Here is a 25,048-nt window from a genome sequence, read left to right on the forward strand (position 1 = left end):
GCGTCTCTACTGAAATGCAATAAAATAATTGCTGAAAATTCAAATACATCTTGCTGCAGGGTGCCGCATTGCCTGGATGATGGTAGGAATCGTATTCTGCAATGTTGTGGCTGTTGTATTGATCTGAGGTACATTTATCTACTCCTCGCGTGTTAGCCGGACGACAGCCACCGTGGTCGATGCTGTACGTTTGAATGCACACATTTCGATTGTGTTACTGAAATCGCACGGTTCTGTGGGGGGAAATCAGCCAGGATGATGATCGGAAGCTAAAAGGCAGGTTGGCTGCCTGTTCGCTGCACGGATCTGCACTGACATACCCTGCGTATATAACAGAGGGAGCGGGAGAACAATGACTCACTTACAAGCAGGGCTTTCGCCAGAAACTCTGGAGAAAGCCAAACTGGAGCTGAATGAGAACCCTGACACCTTGCATCAGGACATCCAGGAAGTCAGAGATATGATTATCACCCGGCCAGACATCGGCTTCCTTCGGACTGACGATGCTTTCATCTTAAAGTTTCTGAGAGCCCGAAAGTTTAACCATTTCGAGGCGTTCCGTCTCCTGGCTCAGTACTTCGAGTATCGCCAACAGAACCTGGACATGTTCAAGAACTTCAAAGCCACTGATCCGGGAATCAAACAGGCGCTGAAAGATGGCTTCCCTGGAGTGCTTTCTAACCTGGATCACTATGGCAGGAAAATCCTGGTCCTCTTCGCTTCCAACTGGGATCAGAGCAGGTACAAAGCTACATACACCCACCTGAAAAGTGCCACAACCATAACCCACATCCCCTTCCCATCTCCTCCAAATAAAACAGCATTGGATCTAATTATATCAAATTTAGCTTGAATGTCCGGAAATATTTTTCCTCTGGTATTAGTCTCTATCGAGAAATATACCAGTTATTAGGACCCACTTATCATGAAAATACTGATGGAGAAAAAACGCAATTAGCAAATAGCTATAACCGTCTTTGCAACAAATAGATGCTGAAATATCGGAGCAGTCCTTTGGCTTGAACCTCGAGACGACAATTTTACATTTATTATGGATTATTTTATTTATCCTTAACCTATGCATGCTAATAACAGGACACGTTTCCATAAATGGCACATTACAACACTTGTTTGCCAATTAAATTGTGACTGATTTATGAATCAAAGAAAAAAAATCCCCAGAGGACATCATCGGGGTAGTGTCAATTATCACCACCATCATATCATGATTATTTTTTCCAAGTGCAAAATTTGTTAATGAAGTTACAAGCTTCAAATAACCCCTGGTAATAAAAACCAAAGCTGTGGAATTTGCTTTACATTTCAGCTAAGAATCAGGTCGAGAGGCGATGGGGCATGACAGTGGGGATGGAGTAAAGAGTCGGGAGTGCTAGGACTAAAATAAACATATTTGAGTGCTTATCTATAAACCGATATTGATACAAAAATTATTTCAATATGTAATTTGATTGAAGGTTGCTGCATGAATTTCTAATGGCCACAATGTTAGGTTATACTGTCTCCAGATTGGACAATGTTATACATGTAACCTCCGTAGATGAGGAGGATAGATACAATAATAATACTGAATATAATTCAGAAAAGACCTTTTGAAGGAATTTAATAGCATAATGTTTTATGTTATGCAGGAACAAGTATGTATTATGTTTTCACTTTCTCCATTCCACCATATGCTATGAAACTTGGATTTTGGCACATTTCATATACTAAGGGCCCTTAGTTCAGTCTATTAATCTAACAGGAATGCCAGCTATAGAATTCTAGAACTTCTCAGGATATAAGTAAAGGTTAAATTAACATCAAAATTTGTTTTCAACGTAACTATGTATAAAAGCTGCTTTGGATTTAACCTTTATTGCATCAAATTTCTGAATAAAATACAAAAAAATATGAAAAAATACAAAATGTAAAACTGAATTAAATATAATTTAATCACACTATCTATAAAATGAGGCTGTATACTCCATAATTACCAAGACACTTAAAGCCATATGTTGATTTTAGGAGTGTAATCATTTATGGCTTTATCAGTTCCTAGAAACTTCTGTAATCTTTTGGGCATTATTGCAAATCAACAGGCTATAAATTTATGAATTATTCCTATATTAAATCCATTAAAATCTTGAGGCATTTCCATTTCCAGAATTATTATTTGCAAACATGTTATTGTAATTTGCTTGAGCATCACTTTATATTGCATATTGGCAAACCTACTTACTCAGTTTGTCAATTTTGTAGGTGGTTTGGACAGTTTGATTCAGGCAAAAACCTGAGTATGCAACCCAAAATATGTAACCCATCATAAATGAAAGGATTAAAAACTAGTGATGTCCATTTTGTATGTTCTGCTATAACTTGCAGAGTGTTATGATAACTTATAATAGAAGATTAATCCAGCCAAGTAAAGACTACTGATTACAATGTTAGCTTTTCTTAGTGGGCTAATTGTGGCAGCCAGTCTGATGAAAATTAAAAGTGAATATTATTAAAAGTAATGCAATCTCATTTGAAAGATAAAGTTTGTCATGAAAGTATGATATATGCAAACTAAACTGTAGCTTATATTTCCAAAAAATGCAAAAACATGGGAATATTTAACCACTCTAATGGACTCAGTTTATAATTCTTGGAGCAGTCTGTAAGGAGTTTGTACATTACGTTCTCCCCATGACTGGTGCGTTTCTGCTGGGTGCTGTGGTTTCCAAAATCCTATGGTTACGGTTCGGCTTAGTGAATTGAGGGCGTGCTTCGCTGGTGTGAAGTGTGGCAACACTTGTGTGTTGTCCCTATCACAATTCTTGGACTGTGTTGGTCATCGACACTAACAGCATATTTCACTTTCTCATTCTTCATCTCCAGTTCTCAATATGTTTTGCTTATATGTTTATTCTAATTATTTGTTTGTGTTGTTTCTTTGTATTAAATGTATTTTCCCACAAGAAAATGAATCTCAGGGTTGTGTATGATGATATTAATGTACTTTGATAATAAATTTACTTTGAACACTTTGCTTGGAACAGTCGTGGCAATTTATATAATTGGTTTGAAACCAATGAATTTTATATATTATAATAATTATAAAATTCAAGTGCTGTACTTTTCAAAAACTAGTTTTGAAGTAGCCATTTACTTCCATTATAATCTTGTATCACAGCAATTATGCAGTTAAATCTAAGCATCTGTTCCTTTTTCCTCTTTATGTATAGTAACAGGAATTATTAATACTACTGCAGCTGGGCTCAAGTCATTAATCTTCTCAGCTCATCTTCAGGGTCTTGAACTCTGTCTTTTTATTATACATTTTTGGGAAATGGATACTGCTGGCAATGCTGACACCTATTATCCATCTCTAAGTGTTCCTGGCCTGATTGACTTGCCAGACCATTTCAAGGCAGTGATATATCAATCACTCTCATGGATCTGGAGTCATATATGCAAAAAGCACAGTAAGGATGGCAAGAATGCAGGTAGATGGGGAAAATCAAGTTGCTGCTGGGTTTCTGTAGGGGTAATTTCTAGAGTGCATATGAGATGGCTTTTTAGAGCAGCTCATGGTTGAGCCCTCTAGAGGATCAACTATTTTCAATTAGGTGTTGTGCAATGACCCAGAATTGATTAGCGAGCTTAAGATAAAAGAACTCTTAGGGGAAGGTGATCATAATATGATTGAATTCACCCTGAAATGTGAGAAGAAGCTAAAGTAGGATGTAACAATATTACAGTGGAGTAAAGGGAATTACAAACGCATGAGAGAGGAGTTGGCCAGAAATGATCAGAAAAAATCACGGGCAGGGATGACAGCAGAGCAGCATGGGCTGGAATTTCTAGAAGCAATTCAGAAGGCAGAGGATATATATACCCCAAAGAGGAATAAACACTCCAAAGGGAAGATGACTCAACCGTGGCTAACAAGAGAAGTCAAAACTACCATAAAAGCCAAAAAGAGGGCATATAATAGAGAAAAAATAAGAGGGAAGTTAAAGGATTTGGAAGCATTTAAAAACCACCAGAAGGAAACTAAAAAAGTACTTAAGAAGGTAAAGATGGAATACGAAAATAAGCTAGCCAATAATATTAATGAGGATACCAAAAGTTTCTTCGGATACATTGTATAAAAGAGACGTGAGAATGGATATCGGATCACTGGAAAACGATGGTGGAGAGGTAGTAATGGGGGACAATGATATAGTGGATGAACTGAATAAGTATTTCACATCAGTCTTCATGGTGGAAGACACCAGCTGTATGTTGGATGTTCCAGGTGTCATGGGTCATGATGTGTGTGAAGTTACCATAATTAGTTATAAGGTTCTTGGGAAACTGAAAGGTCTGAAGTAGATAAGCCAACCTGGAGCAGATAGTGTACACCCCAGAGTTCTGAAAGAGGTGGCTGGAGGCATTAGTAACAATCTTTCAAGAATCACTAGACTTTGGAATGTTTCTGGAAAACTGGAAAATTGAAAATGTAACTCCACATTTCAAGAAGGGAGAGAGGTAGAAGAAAGGAAACTACAGGCCATTTAATCTGACTTCAGTGGTTGGGAAGATGTTGGATTATTAAGGATGAGGTCTCAGGATATTTGGAGGCGCATGATAAAATAGGCCATAGTCAGTGTGCTTTACTCAGGAGAAAATCTTGTCCGACAAATCTGTTGGAATTCTTTGCAGGTACAGCAGGTGGTGAAAAAGGCAAATGGTATGTTGGCATTCATAGCAAAAGGATTCGAGTACAGGAGCAGGGAGTAGTTGTACAAGGTTGTACTGCAGTTGTACAAGGCCTTGGTGAGACTGTACCTAGAGTATTGTGTGCAGTTTTGGTCCCCTAATCTGAGGAAAGGCTGTCTTGCCATAGAGGGAGTACAAAGAAGGTTCACCAGATTGATTCCTGGGATGACAGGACTTTCATATGAAGAAAGACTGGATCGACTAGGCTTATACTTGCTGGAATTTAGAAGATTAAGGGGGGATCTTATTGAAATGTATAAAATAAAGGGATTGGGCAGGCTAGATGCAGGAAGATTGTTTCCGATATTGGGGAAGTCCAAAACGAGGGGTCACAGTTTAAGGATAAAGGGGAAGCCTTTTAGGACCGAGATGAGGAAAAACTTCTTCACATAGAGAGTGGTGAATCTGTGGAATTCTCTGCCACAGGCAACAGTTGAGGCCAGATCATTGGCTATATTTAAGAGGAAGTTAGATATGGCCCTTGTGGCTACAGGGATCAGGGAGTATGGAGAGAAAGCAGGTAGAGGTTTCTGAGTTGGATGATCAGCCATGATCATACTGAATAGCGATGCAGGCTCAAAGGGCCGAATGGCCTACTCCTGCACCTATTTTCTATGTTTCTATAAATAAAGGAGAGTTGGTTGATGTGCTGTACTTAGATTTTCAGAAGGCCTTTGACAAGGTGCCACACATGAGGCTGTTTAACAAGCTATGAGCTCACAGTATTACAGGAAAGATTCTAGCATGCATAAAGCAGAGGCTGATTAGCAGGGGGAAATAAAGGGAACCTTTTCTGACAGGCTACTGGTTGCTGCATTCAACAGGGGTTTGTGTTGGGATTGGTTCTTTTTACATTATATGTCAATGATTTGGATGATGGAATTGATGAGTTTGTTGCAAAGATTGTAGACAATATGAAGATAGGTGGAGGGGCAGGTAGTCCTGAGGAAGTAGAGAGCCTACAGAAGAACTTAGACAGATGAGGAAAATGGACAAAGAAATGACAGATGGAACACAGTGTCGGGAAGTGTATGGTCATGCACTTTGGTGGAAGAAATGAAAGGGTTGACTATTTTCTAAATGGAAAGAAAATACCAAAAACTGAGGTGCGAAGGGACTTGGGAGGGTCCTTGTACAGGATTCCTTAAAGGTTAATTTACAGGTTGAGTCCGTGGTGAGGAATGCAGATAGATAGATAGATACTCTATTGATCCCAAAGTAAATTACAGTGTCACAGTAGCATTACAAGTGCACAGATGTATAAATATTAGAAGAGAAGTAAAAAAGAATAAAAAATAAGTTGCCTCAAACAGTCAAACAGGAGGGGGGTCATCTCGTCCCCGGCTATAGGTTGACTCATTATAGAACCTAATGGCCGAGGGTAAAAGTGACCTCGTAACATAGAAACATAGAACATAGGTGCAGGAGTAGGCCATTCGGCCCTTCGAGCCTGCACCACCATTCAGTATAATCATGGCTGATCATCCAACTCAAAACCCTGTACCTGCTTTCTCTCCATACCCCCTGATCCTTTTGGCCACAAGGGCCAAATCTAACTTCGAAGGGCCATATCTAACTCGTATAGCTCTCTTTGGAACAGCAGTGTTGTCTTAGTCTATTATTAAAAGTACTGCTCGGTTCAGCCAATGTGGCATGCAGGGGGTGAGAAACATTGTCTAGAATTGCCAGGATTTTCTGTAGGGTCCTTTGTTCTACCACACCTTCCAGTGTGAGCAGTTAGACTCCTATAACAGAGCCAGACTTTCTACTCAATTTATTGAGCCTGTTGGCTTCAGCCGTGTTGATGTCATTGCCCCAGCACACCACTACATAGGAGATTGTACTGGTGACAACAGACTGGTAGAACTTGTCTGAAGGAGAGGCCTGCATATTCCAAAAGACCTCTGTCTCCTCAGGAAGTCGGAGTGACTCTGGCCCTTTGTGTATACAGCCTCTGAGTTGGTGTTCCACTCAAATCTCATCTAGGTGCTCACCTAGTACTTGTAGGTCTTCACCACATCCACGTCCTCACCATCAATAGCAACAGGAAGGAGTGCAGGCTTAGTCTTTCTAAAGTCTATCACCAACTTACTGCAATGTCAACATTCATTTCAAGAGGACTAGAATATAAAAGCAAGGATGTAATGCTGAGACTTTATAAAGGGCTGGCGAGGCCTCACTTGGAGTATTGTGATCAGTTTTGGGCCCTTAGAAAGGATGTGAAAAAACTGGAGAGGGTTCAAAGGAGGGTTCAGGACTGAATTGCTTATTATATGAAAAGCTTATGATGGCTTTGGACTGTATTCACTGGATTCAGAAGAATGAAAGGTGACCTTATTGAAACCTGTTGAATGGTGAAAGGCTTTGATTGAGTGGATGTGGAGAGGATATTTTCTATGGTGGGAGAGTCTAGGACCAAAGGACATAGCCTCAGAATAACCATATAACCATATAACAATTACAGCATGGAAACAGGCCATCTCGGCCTTCTAGTTCATGCCGAACGCTTACTCTCACCTAGTCCCACCTACCTGCACTCAGCCCATAACCCTCCATTCCTCTCCCGTCCATATACCTATCCAATTTTTCTTTAAATGGGAAAATCGAACCTGCCTCTACCACTTCTACAGGAAGCTCGTTCCACACAGCTACCACTCTCTGAGTAAAGAAGTTCCCCCTTGTGTTACCCCTAAACTTTTGCCCCTTAACTCTCAGCTCATCTTTTTAGAATGGAAATAAGGAAGAATTTCTTTAGCCAGAGAATAGTGAATCTGTGGAATACTTTGCCACAGATAGCTGTAGAGGCCAAGTCTTTATATTAAAAGCAGAGGTTGATAGATTTTTGATTGGTCAGGGTACGATGGGATTGGGGGTGAAGGCAGGAGATTGGGGCTGAGAGGAAAATTGGATCAGCCAAGACTAAATAGCAGAGCAGACTTGATGGGCCAAATAGCCTAATTCTGTTCCTATATCTTATAGTCTAAATATTCTTCCTGAAAAGATATTAGTGGCCATTTAAACAATTCTGTGGTAAATATTATTAGCACTAAATTTTAAGGCTAAATTTACTTGATTAGTTACATAGAAATTCACCAAATACCAGGGAGAAGTTCAGACTCAGATCTTGGATCAGGAGTTTAGGCAACTTTGTACTAATCAATCCAATTTGCTAACAGTAGCACAGAGGTCAGCACAGTATTTTGCAGAACCAGCGATTACTGATTGTGGTTCGGCTGCTGGGGTTGTTTGTAAGGAGTTTGTACGTTCTCCCCATGGCCAAATGGGTTTCCTCCGGGCACTCTGATTTCCAAAAAACATACGGTTATTTTAATTATTTATTTCGAGATACGGTACTGAGCTGTCCCTTCTGGCCTTTTGTGCCACAGCAACCCCCGACAACCTTTAACAGCTTACAGTGACCTGTTGAGCTACCCGGTAAGTCTTTGGACTGTGTGAGAAATGGGAACGCCCAGGGAAAATCCATGCATTCCACGGGGAGGACGTGCAGAGACACCTTAGAGAGGACTCTGACACCTGAACTGTAGTAGCTTTGCATTAACCGCTATGCTACCGTGGTGCCCAAAGTAACATGCCCGCAACTCACCAAACCTAGCCCAAATGTCTTTGGAATGTGGGAGGAAACCAGAGCACTCGGAGGAAACCCCACACGGGTGTCGGGAGAAAGTATAATCTCCTTACAGACAGTTGTGGGATTCGAACCCTGATCAGTGATTGCTGGTGCTGTTAAACAATTTTGCGAACCACTCTGCCATCATGCTGCTCTCAACATTAGGCTTAGTGAGTTGTGGGCATGCTATAGTACGCTGACGCCAGAAGCATGGCGACACCATGGACTATGTTGGTCATTGGCACAAACAACACATTTCGCTGTGTGTTTCAATGTACATGTGACAAATAAAGCTAATCTTTATCAGTAACAATCATTATGTTGCTGGAGTTACATTCTCTAGTCGTACATACATTCTAGCATTTAACTTTCTGCTTTAGTTGTTGCAGTACCCTGTTCTGCTGGTATTAAAGTCTATCATCAAGTACTGTACCAGCCTTATCTTTAGTGTTCAGTTCTGGTTCACGTGTATGAAAAAAGAGGAAAGAGCTTGTTGTTTAAATCTTGAATGCTTTGCCTGCAGGGATGGTGGAGACGTCTTCTACCACAGCCTTCAAGAAGGAATTAAGTGCTGGAGGAAATAGTGCAAGGTTATGAATAAAGGATGGCATAGGGGAGTTATACCATTGGAGAGTTTATTCAGACGTGAGGGGCTAACTGGCCTCCTTTAGTGCTGGAACCTTTCCACAATTTTTATGATCCTCTAATGTCCTGCAGCATCCTTGGATGCGTTTCTGAACTGCATACATGTGCAATATTCCTGTGCTGTACGTACACAACCCTTGGAGAACTCAGCAGGTCAGGCAGCATCCGTGAGACAGTAGGCAATGTTTCGTGCCGAGACCCTCCATCAGGAATGCTGTTTCTGCCTTCCACAGTCTCATCATTTTGGATTCCTGTTGTTCACTTTGCACCTAGTTTAGCACTCCATAGCTGTCAGCATATATATGGCTTACTTAGGACCATAGAACATTACAGCACAGAAACAGGCCTTTTGGCCCTTCTTGGCTGTGCCGAACCATTTTTCTGCCTAGTCCCACTGACCTGCTCCTGGACCATATCCCTCCATACACCTCTCATCCATGTACCCATCCAAGTTTTTCTTAAATGTCAAAAGTGAGCCTGCATTTACCACTTCATCTGGCAGCTCATTCCACACTCCCACCACTCTCTGTGTGAAGAAGCCCACGCTAATATTCCCTTTAAACTTTTCCCCCTTCATCCTTAACCCATGTCCTCGGATTTTTTTCTCCCCTAGCCTCAGTGGAAAAAGCCTGCTTGCATTCACTCTATCTATACCCATCATAATTTTGTATACCTCTATCAAATCTCCCCTCATTCTTCTACGCTCCAGGGAAAAAAGTCCTAACCTATTCAACCTTCCTCCTTAACTCTGTTTCTGAAGTCCCAGCAACATCTTTGTAAACCTTCTCTGCACTCTTTCAACCTTATTAATTTCCTTCCTATAATTTGGTGACCAAAACTGCACACAATACTCCAAATTTGGCCTCAGCAATGCCTTTTAAAACCTCACCATAAAATTCCAAGTCTTATACTCAATACTTTGATTTATAAAGGCCAATGTACCAAAAGCTCTCTTTACAACCCTATCTACTTGTGATGCCACTTTTAGGGAATTATGTATCTGTACTCCCAGATCCCTCTGTTCTACTGCACTCCTCAGTGTCCTACCATTTACCTTGTAAGTTCTACCTTGGTTTGACCTTCCAAAGTGCAGTACCTCACACTTGTCCGCATTAAACTCCATCTGCCATTTTTCAGCCCATTCTTCCAACTGGTCCAAATCCCTCTGCAAGCTTTGAAAAACTTCCTCACTGTCCACTACACCAACAATCTTTGTATCAACAGCAAATTTACTGATCCAATTTGCCACATTATCATCCAGATCATTGATATAGACGACAAATAACAATGGCACACCACTAGTCACAGGCCTCCACTCAGAGGAGCAATCCTCCTCTACCACGCTCTGACTTCTCCCATTGAGCCAATGTCTAATCCAATTTACTACCTCACCATGTATACCTAGCGACTGAATCTTCCTAACTAACTTTCCATGCGGACCTTGTCAAAGGCCTTACTGAAGTCCATGTAGACAAGATCCTCTGTCTTCCCTTCATCCACTTTCCTGGTACGTACTGACTTATAACTGGTAAGTTATAAAGAAAGCATGGAGAGGTTATATTAAATTTATGTTGAAACTTGATTCGATCACACTCTGAACTGTGCACTGTTTTGGTCTTCATGCATAAAATGATCCAGAGGAATTGGAGAAAAGTTACCAAAAAGATTAATAAAATGAACTGGAAGAATACGATACACGTACCAGGAATGGTTGGGCTTTTTCTAAGAAATGGGAAGGCTGGTGGTTAATCTGTCAGAGATTGTTAAAATTGCTGAAATATTTGCGAGTGTAGAGATATAGAAGATGCTTACATTTGAAGGGAGAGCACAGAAGCAGCAATCATGGCTATGTACTGCATATATCAGCAGAAATTCTAATAAGATATGCAAGAGGAGATCTTTTACTTTGGCTTGATAAATGTTATTGAACTCCCCACTACAGGGAATAGCAGAGTCATAAAGCATAAATACCTTTAAGGGGAACCAATAAATTCATGGATAGGAAAAGAATGGGAAGTATTGATGGGGAGGATATAATAGTTACTCAGCTGATGCATAATCATTGGCATGGGTTAATTGAGTAAAATGCCTGTTTATGTTGAACATTTACTTTAACTTCTGTAAGAAATCTGAATTTCTGAAAAGCAAGATATGTTTTAAAACTCATCATTCCTACCATTAACTTGCATCCACATTTTATGTTCAGATTGTCTCAGTCAGCCTTTAATATTAAGATGATAACCTGATCTGCAATTCATTCTTAACCTGAATTCTGTTAACTAAACTCTGCTAATCCAAATCCTGTGCTTTTGTAAAATCATCTAATACCTTCTCCATTCAGTGTCTTGATCTCAAAATTTCTTGTTTCATTTACATGTCCTTCAATTGCTCCTTCACTAATATTTCACCCTCATGCAATCTAAGGAAACACTCCAGTACATTTTCAATTCTGTCCTGAAGAGAGGTCTCAGCCTGAAACGTCCTTTCCACTGATGCTGCCTGACCTGCTGAGTGCCTCCAGCATTTTGTGTGTGTTGTTCAATTCTAGACTTTTGTGTAATATCCTTCCTTTCTTTTCACCTTCAGTGGCAGAAACCTCTGCCATCATAGTCACTTTTTAGAAATGTTTTCTTGCTAAAACTCACTATTTAAATTCACTACAACATCTACACACAGAAATGTTTTCTGAGCATTTCTCTTTGAACATTTATCCAAGTCATTTATATGAAGCAACATTATAAAGTACAGCACATATGAAAACTCAAAGTGTGGGAATGAATGCTAAAGAACATTGGTTACTGTGCTGATTTGTTATCATATTTCATCTAGTGTGGTAGCAAGAAAAATTGATCCAAAATCAAAACAAAACAATTGTTGCCAGCTGCAACCTCAGATGAAGTTGTTATATTTGCATGACTCACCTTCAGCTCCAATGAAATGATTGTTCCAAAGAGTCATATCCTTAATCAATCCTTTATTAGCAATTAGCAAACATGCATTCTTGAAGCGATATTAAATGATATTAAGTGGTTAGCAAAACTTTGACCTCTGTGATCCCAAACTACAAACTGAAATAAGCAAGAAAATGAAACTTATTCCCTTCACTTTTACCACTCATGTGACTAGTTACCATAATACACATGATAAATGCATGGCTCCTACATTCCATCCCCCAATTGTTATACTATAATAATTACAACTACATAAAGACATGAAATCTCAACATTTACACAAATATCTTCTTTTGGTAAGCAGTTTATCCCAGATTGAGACCTTCTCCTGCCAAACCAGTTTGTCCCCCTTGACTGCATTCAGGAAAATCTGTCTTGAATCACAGCTGCCAAGGCTCATCCAAGTACAAAACTAAAGTCCCATTAACTGTCAGCTCTGGCCAAGCATGATCTCTTCCACCATCATGGTCTCCTATTAGCAGTCCAACCTAGCATTGTTCTGATTGAATAGGGTTCATCATTAACATTGCGAATCACTTGCAGTGGCTTCAGTGCCTTGGATACATTCATCCCTATTAACAGCCCCTAGTTTCTGAATCAGTCAATTTCTGGCAAATAAACATGGTTCAGGTGAGACCATTCCTAAAGAACTCTCCGATGAGGACTGTTCCCTTTGTAAACATGCAGGTGGACTGGGAGAATCAGGTAGTTGCTGGACCCCAGGATAGGGAGTTTGTGGAGTGTCTAAGGGATGTATTTTTGGAACAGCTTGTGCTTGAGCCAACCAAGAACGAGGCTATTTTGGACTTGGTGATGTGTAATGCACAGGAATTGATAAGTGATCTTGAAGTAAAGGAGCCATTAGGAAGTAGTGATCATAACATGATAAGTTTTTATCTACAATTTGAGAGGGATAAGGGCAGATCAGAGGTGTCAGTGTTGCAATTAAATAAAGGAGACTACGGAGCCATGAGGGAAGAGCTGGCCAAAGTTAAATGGGCGGATGCCCTGGCAGGAAAGACAGTGGATCAGCAGTGGCAGATATTCTTGGGCATAATACAAAAGATGCAAATGCAGTTCATTCCAATGAGAAGGAAGGATTCAAAGAGGGGGAAGGGGCCACAGTGGTTGACAAAGGAAGTCAGAGATTGTATAGCATTAAAGAAAAAGAAGTATGACAGGGCTAAGATGAGTGGGAATACAGATGATTGGGAAAGTTTTAAGAACAGCAGATCTTAACTAAAAAAGCAATACAGAGAGAAAAAATCAGGTATGAGCTCAGTCTAGCCAGGAATATAAAAGGGGATAGCAAAAGCTTTTTTAGCTATGTGAAGAGAAAGAAGATAGTTAAGAACAATGTTGGCCCCTTGAAGAATGAATTGGGAGAAATTGTTATGGGAAACAGGGAAATGGCAACAGAATTTAATGCATACTTTAGATCTGTCTTCACCAGGGAGGACACAAGCAATCTCCCAGATGTATGGATGGGCCAGGGTCATAAGATATCAGAGGAATTGAGACAGATTGACATTAGGAAAGAAACTGTGATGAGTAGACTGGTAGGACTGAAGGGTAATAAATCCCCGGGTCCAGATGGTCTGCATCCGAGGGTTCTAAAAGAGGTGGCTCAGGAAATTGCGGATGCATTGGTAATTATTTTCCAATGTTCCTTAGATTCAGGATCAGTTCCTGAAGATTGGAGAGTGGCTAATGTTGTCCCACTTTTCAAGAAGGGAGGGAAGGAGAAAACGGAGAACTATCGCCCTGTTAGCCTAACGTCAGTCGTGGGGAAGATGCTTGAGTCCATTATTAAGGACGAAATAGTGGCACATCTAGATGGCAGAAATAGGATTAGGCCGAGCCAGCATGGATTTACCAAGGGCAAATCATGCTTGACTAATCTGTTGGAGTTTTTTGAGGGTGTAACAAGGATGTTAGATGAGGGTAAGCCAGTAGATGTTGTGTACCTAGATTTTCAGAAGGCATTCGATAAGGTGCCACATAGGAGATTGGTGAGTAAAATCAGAGCTCATGGCATTGGGGGCAGGGCTTCAACATGGATAGAAAACTGGTTGGCAGATAGAAAGCAAAGGGTAGCAGTGAATGGGTGTTTCTCAGACTGGCTGGAGGTGACTAGTGGGGTACCACAGGGCTCTGTATTGAGACCACAGCTCTTTACGATTTATGTCAATGATTTAGATGAGGGCATTGAAAACTATATCAGCAAGTTTGCTGATGATACCAAACTGGGTGGCAGTGTGACATGCGAAGAGGACGTTAGGAGAATACAGGGAGACTTGGATAGGCTGAGTGAGTGGGCAGATACTTGGCAGATGTCATTCAATGTGAATAAATGTGAAATTATCCACTTTGGAAGCAGAAACAAGAGGGCAGAGTATTGTCTGAACGGTGTAGAGTTAGGTAAGGGAGAAATGCAAAGAGACCTAGGAGTCCTAGTTCATCAGTCAATGAAGGTGAATGAGCAGGTGCAACAGGCAGTGAAGAGGGCAAATGGAATGTTGGCCTTTGTTACAAGGGGAATTGAATACAAGAGCAAGGATGTTCTTCTGCATTTGTACAGGGCCCTGGTGAGACCACACCTGGAATATTGTGTACAGTTTTGGTCTCCAGGATTAAGGAAGGACATTCTGGCAATTGAGGAAGTGCAGCGTAGATTCACTAGGTTGATTCCTGGGATGGCAGGGCTGTCTTACGCAGAGAGATTGGAGAGATTGGGCTTATACACGCTGGAATTGAGGAGATTGAAAGGGGATCTGATTGAAACGTTTAAGATAATTAGATAGGATTGAGGCAGGAAATATGTTCCAGATGTTGGGAGAGTCCAGTACCAGAGGGCATGGATTGAGAATAAGAGGTCAGTTATTTAAAACAGAGTTGAGGAAGAGCTTCTTCTCCCAGAGAGTTGTGGAGGTGTGGAATGCACTGCCTCGGAAGACGGTGGAGGCCAATTCTCTGGATGCTTTCAAGAAGGAGCTGGATAGATATCTGATGGATAGGGGAATCAAGGGATATGGGGACAAGGCAGGGACTGGGTATTGATAGTGAATGATCAGCCATGATCTCAGAATGGCGGTGCAGACTTGAGGGGCCGAATGGTTTACTTCTGCACCTATTGTCTATTGTCTATTGTCTATTGTTTATTGTCTAAACAGGCATACATCCCGGTATATAGACGTTAGGCAGTTCCATAGAACCATAGAACAATACAGCACAGAAACAGGCCTTTTGGCCTTTCTTGGCTGTGCTGAACCATTTTTCTGCCTAATCCCATTGACCTGCAGCTGGACCATATCCCTCCAAACCCCTCTCATCCACGTACCTGTACAAGATTTTCTTAATTGTCAAAAGTGAGTCTGCATTCACCACTTCATCTGGCAGCTCAGTCCACACTCCTACCACTCTCTGCGTGAAGAAGCCCCCCGATGTCCCCTTTAAACTCTTCCCCCTTCACCCTTAACCCATGACCTCTGTTTTTTTTCTCCCTGGCCTCAGTGGAAAAAACGTGCTTGCAATCACTCTATCTATACCCATCATAATTTTATACACCTCTATCAAATCACCCCTCATTCTTCTACGCTCCAGGGAATAAAGTCCTAACCTATTCAACCATTCTCTTTAACTCTGTTTCTGAAGTCCCAGCAACATCCTTGTAAACCTTCTCTGCACTCTTTCAACCTTATTAATATCCTTCCTATAATTTGGTGACCAAAACTGCATGCAATACTCCAAATTCGGCCTCAGCAATGCCTTATAAAACCTCACCATAAAATTCCAACTCTTATACTCAATACTTTGATATATAAAGGCCAATGTACCAAAAGCTCTCTTTACAACTCTATCTACTTGTCACGCCACTTTTAGGGAATTATGCATCTGTACTCCCAGATCCTTCTGTTCTACTGCACTCCTCAGTGTCCTACTATTTACCTTGTATGTTCTACCTTGGTTTGACCTTCCGAAGTGCAATACCTCACACTTGTCCGCATTAAACTCCATCTGCCATTTTTCAGCCCGTTCTTCCAACTGGTCCAAATCCTTCTGCAAGTTTTGAAAACCTTCCTCACTGTCCATTACACCTACAATCTTTGTATCATCAACAAATTTACTGATCCAGTTTGCCACATTATCATCCAGATCATTGTTATAGATGACAAATAACAATGGACCCAGCACTGATCCCTGTGGCACACCACTAGTCACAGGCCTCCACTCAGAGTAGCAATCCTCCACTTCCACTCTCTGGCTTCTTCCATTGAGCCAATGTCTAATCCAATTTACTACCTCTCCATGTATTCCTAGTGACTGAATCTTCCTAACTAACTTCCCATGCGGGACCTTGTCAAAGGCCTTACTGAAGTCCATGCATACAACATCCACTTTCTTCCCTTCATCCACTTTCCAGGTAACTTCCTTGAAAAACTCTAATAGATTGGTTAAACATGACCTACCACGCACAAAGTCATGCTGACTTTTTCTAATAAGTCCATATCTATCCAAATACTTGTAGATTCTATCTCTTAGTATTCCTTCCAATAATTTACCTACTACCAATGTCAAATTTACCAGCCTCTAATTTCCAGGCTTACTTTTTGAGCCTTTTTTAAGGTTCACAATAGTTTTCACTATCCAATCCAGCCACTTTCAATCCTGAAATGATCCAGCCACCGACAACTTTCTCTTGACCCATGATGCATAAGAGAAAGCATGATCCTTTTCCTGTCAGGTTGAGTTTGTTCATAAAGCTCTCTGTGCACAATACTGCTGTATACCCTTGATCTAGGAAAGCACCTGGTAACCACCGTCTTGTACTTTCTTGAGACTTCACCTGAACTGGAATTATAGGAAATTTACAATCATGATCACCAGCCCCTGCAAGACCATCAGATACCAGGGCGGTACTTCTTCTGTGTTTGCTTCATTCATGGCTTGTTCTGAATCTGTACCCTTTTCATTAGTTCCGGGCTCAGTTTCAGTTTCACTCTCTACAGTAGACAAGTAATAGCAAAGCTACTTTACCTTGAGAATGAATTTGCTCTCCAGGTTTTTTCACACCTTGACTTCCAGCGATGTAGCTTTGTATACTTTCCCAAGCACTGGATGTGTAACAATCTTTACTTGCCTTCCAAAAAAGTCAACAACATCAGCAAAATTAACCTTCCGGTTGTGTCTTTTTTTGCACCACCAATCTCCATTGTTTTCTAAGTTTAGGAGGCAACCTATCTATGGTAATCAACATGTTGGCAGGCATGTTTAACTCTTGCATACCCTGCATGTCTTTTAAGGCATTTCAACAACTTCTAAGAAAAAGACTGTGGTCTTGAAGAGCCTTCACATCTGATTTGATAGGTGGCAAGATAGAGTCTATTCCATGTAGGCCACAGCAATGATCTGTTCATCACCAAAATTCTCCTGTAGTAAAGCTTCGGCCTTTTGTGTCCTTATGACCTCCAGTGTGGCATTTAGGCCTTAACATCTGAAATATGAATGTCATCATCCTGTCAATTAATGTTCTTAGAAGCTTGTTGTGCTACTGGATACAGCATTGGTTTAGAGTACCTCCTTGGTGCAGGCTGAGAGTTCTTGGGATTCAAATTCATGGTTTGTAGACATCTGTTCCTCTAATGTATCCACCTTGATATTGAGGATGTTGGATTTTCTCTGTGCAATGTCAACATAGGAACTCTCAACTCTGGAGTACCTTTAGAACCCATGGCACTTGAAGCCCTTAGCACTTCAGCTCCAGCCATCTTGGCTGCAACTTCTTCCTGCAACTTAATCTGCTCTATCTTCCTCTGAAGCTGCTCTTCATCTCTTCAAAGCTGTGCCGCCTCCAAGGCATGTTTATCCCACAATACCTGTGTCTTGGTAATAACTAAGCCAAATCAGCCTCCAATTTAATGTGTAGCAAGGTGATATCTTTCTGTGGATATATTTACAAATGGGACATCTTTCTAATGACAGAATATGCTCCATGCACCTCAGACACGCTGTCCTTAGTGTTTACACTGTCCTGTAACTTATCAGTTGTCACAGCTTGTTTCTTGACATCAAAAATATTTTCATTTCCCCCGGGGAACTGACTATTATCACAGCCTACCCAGTCCAGCAATTGGACACGGCAACATTTGATCACTACAAAACTATGTTTCAAATCCAAACACACAGCACGAGACAGCAAAGCGGGTCATTCTTGTCACAAGCTGCTCCAGGCTGCTCTGAATGCTGTTGTTCACTTGGTTGAAATTTTTGCTGACAAAATGTAGCATCAAAAAATAGATCCAAAATCAAAGCAACACAATTGCCACCAGCCTGGGACCTCAGACTGAGTTATACTTTAGTGACTCACATTCAGCTCCAAAAAAAAAAGACTTTTCCAAAGAGTCAAATCCTTTATTCAATCTGTTATTAGCAAATAGCAACATACAATCCTGAAGTGATATTAAATAGTATTGCGGTCAGCAAAGATATGACCTCTGTTGGTGCCAAGCTACAAGCTGCTGTGAAATAAGCAAGAATACGAAACTTATTCCTTTTGCTTTTTATCGTGCCTCCACTAATGTGACTAGTAATTATCATAATATACATAATAAATGTACAGCACAAAATACATGACTCCTACATAAATCAACATTCAAAAGATTTGAGATCATATTTAATCTGTTTTTTCACACCTGACAAGCATTTTCAAAGTAAAATTACTATCCATGTATGTATATGTCACTGTATGCTACCCTGAGATTCATTTTAGTTTGGCATTCACAGAAATACAATTGAATACACAAACAAAGACTAGCAGATAGCTAATGTGCAAAAGAAGGCAAGCTATGCAAATACATTAATTAATTACTTAATTAATTAATTTGTTCATTCATACTGAGAGCATGAGATATCGAGTCCTTAAAAGTGAGTCCATAGGTTGAGGAGTCAGTTTTATTATTGAGGTGAGTAAAGTTATCCCATTGGATCAGGATCCTGATGAGCGAAGGGTTCCTGAACCTGGTGGTGTGGGACCTAAGGCACTTCTTTCAAAAATTAAAGATGAAAGATATTTAATTATTTTAATTCTTACTTTACCTCTTGCCATTACTACAACCAATGCAAAAATTGTTTTGCTGATTAATGCACAAACAACTGAAAAGTAATTTACAGTGATTGCACTTGAGTTCAGACTGTCAATAATTTGTTAGGAAAATCACTGTGCATTTTAATCCCTAAAGATGCAGAGATATAAAATGTAAGAAGGTAGACATTTTCAAAAACTGAAATCCCAGTCCTGACCCATGCACTGTACACTCATTGGTCACTTTATTTTCACATGTTAATGCAAATATCTAATCAGCCAGTCATGTGGCAGAAACTTAATGCATAAAAGCATGGAGGCATGGTCAAGAGGTTCAGTTTTTGTTCAGACCAAACATCAGAATGGGGTAGAAATGTGATCCAAGTGACTTTGACTGTAGAGTGATTATTGCTGCCAGACAGGGGTGGTTTGAATGGCTCAGAGACTGCTGACCTCTTGGGATTTTCATGCACAACAGTCTCGAGGGTTTATGAGAGAATGGTGCAAACAAACAGAAAAACTTCCATGGAAAGAAATGCCTAGAGGAGAATGGCCTGACTGGTTCAAGTTGGCAGGAAGACGGCAACAGAAGAGCATTTCTGGACGTACAACGTGTTGGACAATGAAGCTGAGGGTCTCCAAAAGCTGAAAACCACGAACACTCAGTCCAGAGGAGGCACCTAATAAGATGGCCACTAAATGGATGCTGATTCATCCACTGTGATGTTTGATTCATCCCACAAAGTCTTGAAATGTCTAATTGATCCAAGGAATGAAGATCAATAAGGGATAGCTATTAAATATTGGTCTTGTTTGTAATACCTACATCACATGAGTGATTAAATCAATTCGAGCTATGATTGTTCATTCTGCCCCTAAAGCTAAATTATGGTATCTGATAAAACACGTAGTAGCAAGTTGGCAAGACTGTTGCATCATCCTGGATTTTTATTATTATTTTACATCATTACACAAAATTAAAATTGACCCCTTGGTGTCTAAAACAGTAGTTAAATGATTTCCGGAAAGTAAAATCCTTTACTTTATGAGCAAAATATTGGCAGGAAAATATAACTGAAGTCATGGTAGTGTTTATAATCTGTTAGTTTGGACTATGATGATCTTAATGAGAATCAAAATACATGTACTACATTTGTGGGCTATTTGCACAGTACAACATTTAGTGGAAGTGTTGGTATTTGTGCGGAGCTGGGGAGCAGGCCTAACCGTTCACTCTGGAGTTCTGGCTGAAGGAGTTTGTAAATGTTTCATCTTCCTTTTCATTCACACATTGGATTTTGCCGTGACGCAGGATGGAATGGGGATTGGATGAACACACTGCTCTTGCTGGTTATTTAGCTGTCTTTCATCATTCATGCAAAATCAAAATATTGCAGATGCTGGAAATCAGAAAAGGAAAACATGGGATACAAGCACTCAGCAGTTCAAGCAGGAATGGCGTCATTTTCAAATCTGACTGGGCCTGATCTACCTTCAAATTCTTTGTATTTGATATCTATGCTGAAAACCTGTGAGTGGTTAACGAATTTAGAGATGAAATTAAAATAGGAAATATCATAGGCAGTGAAGAAGGATATTAAGAATTACAGCGGGATCTTAATTAACTGGGTAAATGGGCCCAGGAACGGAAAATGGAGTTTAATTCAGGTTAAGTGCAAGGTTTTGGGAAGTCAGACTCGGGGAGGACTTTCATAGTGCAGAGTAATGGCCCAGGTAGTGTTGTATATCAGAGGGATTTGGGAATACAAACACATAGTTCTCTAAAAGTGGCATCACAGGTAGAAAGGGTAATGACAATGACTTTTTTGATGTATTGCATACAATGTGCTGGAGGAGCTCAGCAAGCCAGGCAGCATCTAAGGATGGGAATAACTGGTTGATGCTTAAGCTGAGATCATCTAGCCCATTGTGTGTATTTCTCTAGATTTCTAGCAACTGCAGTATCTCTTGTGTCTGTGATCTTTTGTCGCCAGCCTTCATCAGTCAGGGCATTGTGAATATGATGCACCATCAATAACGCTCAGAGACGGGAGGTGAACGATAGGCTTTTATTAGCAGCAAAACGGAGCACGGCATCTCAGAGACTGAGAGAGGAGCAGTGCCTCCAATCGCCTTTATACAGGGGTCTGTGGGAGGAGCCACAGGAGCAGTCAGCAGAGGGGCGTGTCCAGACTGGTATACATAGTTTACCACAGAATACAAGTTGGGATGTTATGTTGCAGTTGTACTAGACATTGGTCAGGCACACTTGGAGTATGGGAAAATGCCATTAAACCAGAAAGAATACAGAAAAGACCTGTTAGAATATTGCCAAGAATAGAGAGACTGGGTTATAGGGAGAGGTTTGGCAAGCTAAGATGATATTCCATGGAGCGTAGGAGATTAAAGTGTGATCTTCTAGAGATATATAAAATGATGTAGTACACTGGTTAAGATTTCTGCTGCTATGCTGTGAAGTATTTATTTTAGCAGTTTATGTAAAAGCAGTGTGTCTTGCTGGTAAGAATGTTTTGGTTTCAGCTAAAGATAAGGAGCCATGTTGTCCAACTTAGAAGTGTTCTGTCAACCAATCAAGATTGTGGAATGGTGAGAAGCTCCTATAGAGCCAGGCAGGGAGAGATTCCTGAACGACAATAGGCTGGTTTGGGGCTTTTTGGTGGGAGGTGCGATGAGAAGAGCATCAGAGAAAATGCCTGAAGCATCCCATCTCTGGAAGGAGGGCTTTGTGTGGCGAAGGATTCTAAGAAAGGAACTTTTACCTGTGATCGGTAATAAGAATTTAGTCCTGTGAGTAAAACAATACACCCAGCTACTACCAAAATGAGCTCCAACATTTATGTGTACATTTAGACTGATTTAACCGTATTGGGCCCTTTTATTTTTCTTTTTCCAGTAACTGTTTGATAAGGTTGAAAGTTGGTGATTATACTTTCTATATAACATTATGCCGGTGCAAAATCTGTCATTTATGGGTTACCAATAACTGTTTATGAGCAGTATTTCTGCAGCATTCACTCAAATGATGGTTCCTTTAATCGGAATGTCCCAATGGTGCTGTTTGGTTCAACCCCAAATCATACCATCCCTAGACATATACTGCTTCTGAAAGGTGGCCTTCTCACCACTGATTCAGGTGACTGTTGGCAGAGTCAGTGAACAACTTAAGTTGGTGTATGAGCCCTGGTGCGAGAGTTACAGATAGTCATTTCCCCAAGGGTTGTGTAATTATAGTACATGGAATAATAATACGAGACTGAGGGGCAACCTTTTCACACAAAGATTAGTACTTATGTATATGGAACAAGGTATTAGGGAAGAAGGCTGAGGCAGGTACAAGAAGAAAAGCGGGAAGACAATTGGATGGTTACATTGATACATTTAGAGGAATATGGGTCAAACACTGACAACTAGAACTAATTTAGAATGGTCAGCATGGATGAGTTGGGCTGAAGGGTCTGTTTTTGTGCTCCATGACTCGAGAACTATCTGCTTTTATTCTTATTTTATTTCCACAGGAATTAGCCACATCAGAGTAGATTTGGAATCATGCATACGTTACAGAAAAAAGGCAATTTTCCTTTGTTAAAGAGTGTTGGTGGATCAGTCATTGTTTCAGATTTTAAATTTTAGGTTTAAGTTAAAAGTCTCAGATCCGTAGAATCAGATGTTAAAGCAATAAAGTAGCCGTTAAGTGTATCTTCATTGTCTTCTGCTTCTGGAGCCTATCTACTGCAAGGCTCAATGTGTTGTGCTCTTCTGTATGCTAATGTAACACGCATGGTGATTTGAGTTACTACCACCTTCCTGGCTGCTTGCTCCAATCTGACTAATCTCTACTGACCAGTATCATTAACAAGGTTTTTTTATGCACAGAACTGCCACTCACTGGATGTGTTTTGCTTTCCACTCCATTCTCTGTAAACTCTATACACTGCTGTGCGTGAAAATCCCAGGAGATCAGCACTTTCTGAGATACTCACCCTACCTGGCACCAACAATCATTTCACAGTCAAAGTAATTTAGTTCCCTTTTTTTCCCGTTCTGATGTCTGGTCTGAATAACAACTGAATCTCTTGACTATGTGTGCAAGCTTTATTCATTGAGTTCCTGTCACATGATTGGCTGATTAGATATTTGCAAAAGCAGGTGCACAGTGTGCCTAATAAAATGGCCATGGAGTGTATATATTACCATATATATTCTCATTTAAGTTGTTGGTTGCTCTGAAAAACCAATTGGTGTCTAGATGTTAAAGGATTTTTTTCTGATATTCTGAACTGTTAATAAATAATAATCATAATTATGCTTATCCCCAAAAATAGGAAAACCAAATAGTTATCTTACTTCAATCGCAAGATTGAAATGTTTGTTGTCCATTTCAAAGGTCCCAAATACAATTAATTGTGTCTCCATTTTCAGATATACCCTTATAGATATTTTGCGTTCTATACTGCTGTCATTGGAAGCAATGATTGAAGACCCGGAACTTCAAGTGAATGGATTTATTTTGATAATAGACTGGAGCAACTTTACTTTCAAGCAAGCCTCCAAATTAACACCAAGTATGCTCCGGTTAGCCATTGAAGGACTACAGGTAAAACTTTTCTTTTTATAATGGTAGCAATTGATGTGACTGCAAATTGTACAAAATCTTGCACTGTCCAATGTTATGATTTGTTTTTGATGTGATAATTAAATTTCAAGAACAAAATACTTTAAATGTTTAATTGAATTATCCCCAGGAAAAGCATCTGGTACTTGGTACAAGCAAAAAAACTGCAGAACAAAATGAAACAGATTAAAATGGTTTTCATTTCTGGGATAACTATTCTGTAGCTCTCGTACAACACTCTTTAGTCTTCCTTCAGTTTTTATTATCCAGGTTATCTTTATTAATATTGGTTTCTGGTAAATTAATTCAACACAGTGTCTATGATGGATAATTTTAGAAGAAGACATTGAACAGCGTCTAGGGAGAAGGAATCATATCACATTGCTTCAATGATATATGGGCAACATCATGGTATCAGTTGGCTAGAGGTGAGGTGGAGACTGGAGGGTTAAAATACAGTTTCAAGAGGTAAGTAAGTATTCATTTATTAAGTAGTTAAATAAGTAGTACAAAAATAGAATAACATTGTGAGTAAGGTAGTATTCATGGGTTCAACGTCCATTCAGAAATCGGATGGCAGAAGAGAAGAAGATGTTCCTGAATCATAGAGTGGCTTCAAGCTACTGTACCTCCTTCCTGATGGTAGCAATGAGAACAAGGCCTGAGTGATTGTAGGCCTTAATGACAGATATCACCTTTTTCTGAGGCAACAATCCTTGAAGATGTCTTGGATACTATGGAGGCTAGTTCCAATGATGGAGCTGATTAAGTTTACAACTCTCTGGAGCTTAGTTCAATTCTTTGCTGTAGATCCCTCCACACCAGATGGTGATGCAACGAGTTAGAATGTTCTCCATGGTACATCTGTAGAAACTTGTGAGTGTTTTTGGTGACATATCAAATCTCCTCAAACTCCGAATGAAATATAGTTGCTGTAATGCCTTCTTTGTTGTTAGGAAGAATCTACTGTATTTCCTCTGACAGCAGTTGATAATGAGTGGTATAAATTTAAGTCAAATCATAGTATTAGTACCAAAGTTCTAAAGCAAAGTAAATTATTATTAAGGTACATTTATATCACCATATACTACTCAGATGTTCATTTTATTGCATTGTGAAGAAATGCAACGGAATTGATAAAAAAAAACTACACACAACTGACAAACAAAAATGTGCAAAAGAAAACAAACTGTGTAAATACAGCCCCCCCCCTACAAAAAAAAAACGAGAACACAAGTTGTTTAGTCCTTGAAAGTGAGTCCATATATTGTGGAATCAGTTCACTGCTGAGATGAGTGAATATATCCATATTGGTTTAAGAGCTTGGTGGTTGATGTTCCTGAACTTGGTAGTGTGGGATCTAA

General features: G+C 40.1%; 1 protein-coding gene across 1 annotated transcript in view; it reads left to right on the forward strand.

Moving 5' to 3' along the window:
- The first annotated feature begins 352 nt into the window (after positions 1 to 352).
- The window catches only part of clvs2 (clavesin 2), a 106,706-nt gene continuing 82,010 nt past the window's right edge, over positions 353 to 25,048 (forward strand). The window contains exons 1-2 of the mRNA XM_059981236.1: positions 353 to 741; positions 23,492 to 23,666. Of these exons, the coding sequence (XP_059837219.1) occupies positions 353 to 741; positions 23,492 to 23,666 (564 nt within the window). The remainder of the gene's footprint in view (positions 742 to 23,491; positions 23,667 to 25,048) is intronic.

This window comes from Hypanus sabinus, chromosome 10 (assembly GCF_030144855.1).
Source record: "Hypanus sabinus isolate sHypSab1 chromosome 10, sHypSab1.hap1, whole genome shotgun sequence".
In the NCBI taxonomy this organism is placed as follows: Eukaryota; Metazoa; Chordata; class Chondrichthyes; order Myliobatiformes; family Dasyatidae; genus Hypanus; species Hypanus sabinus.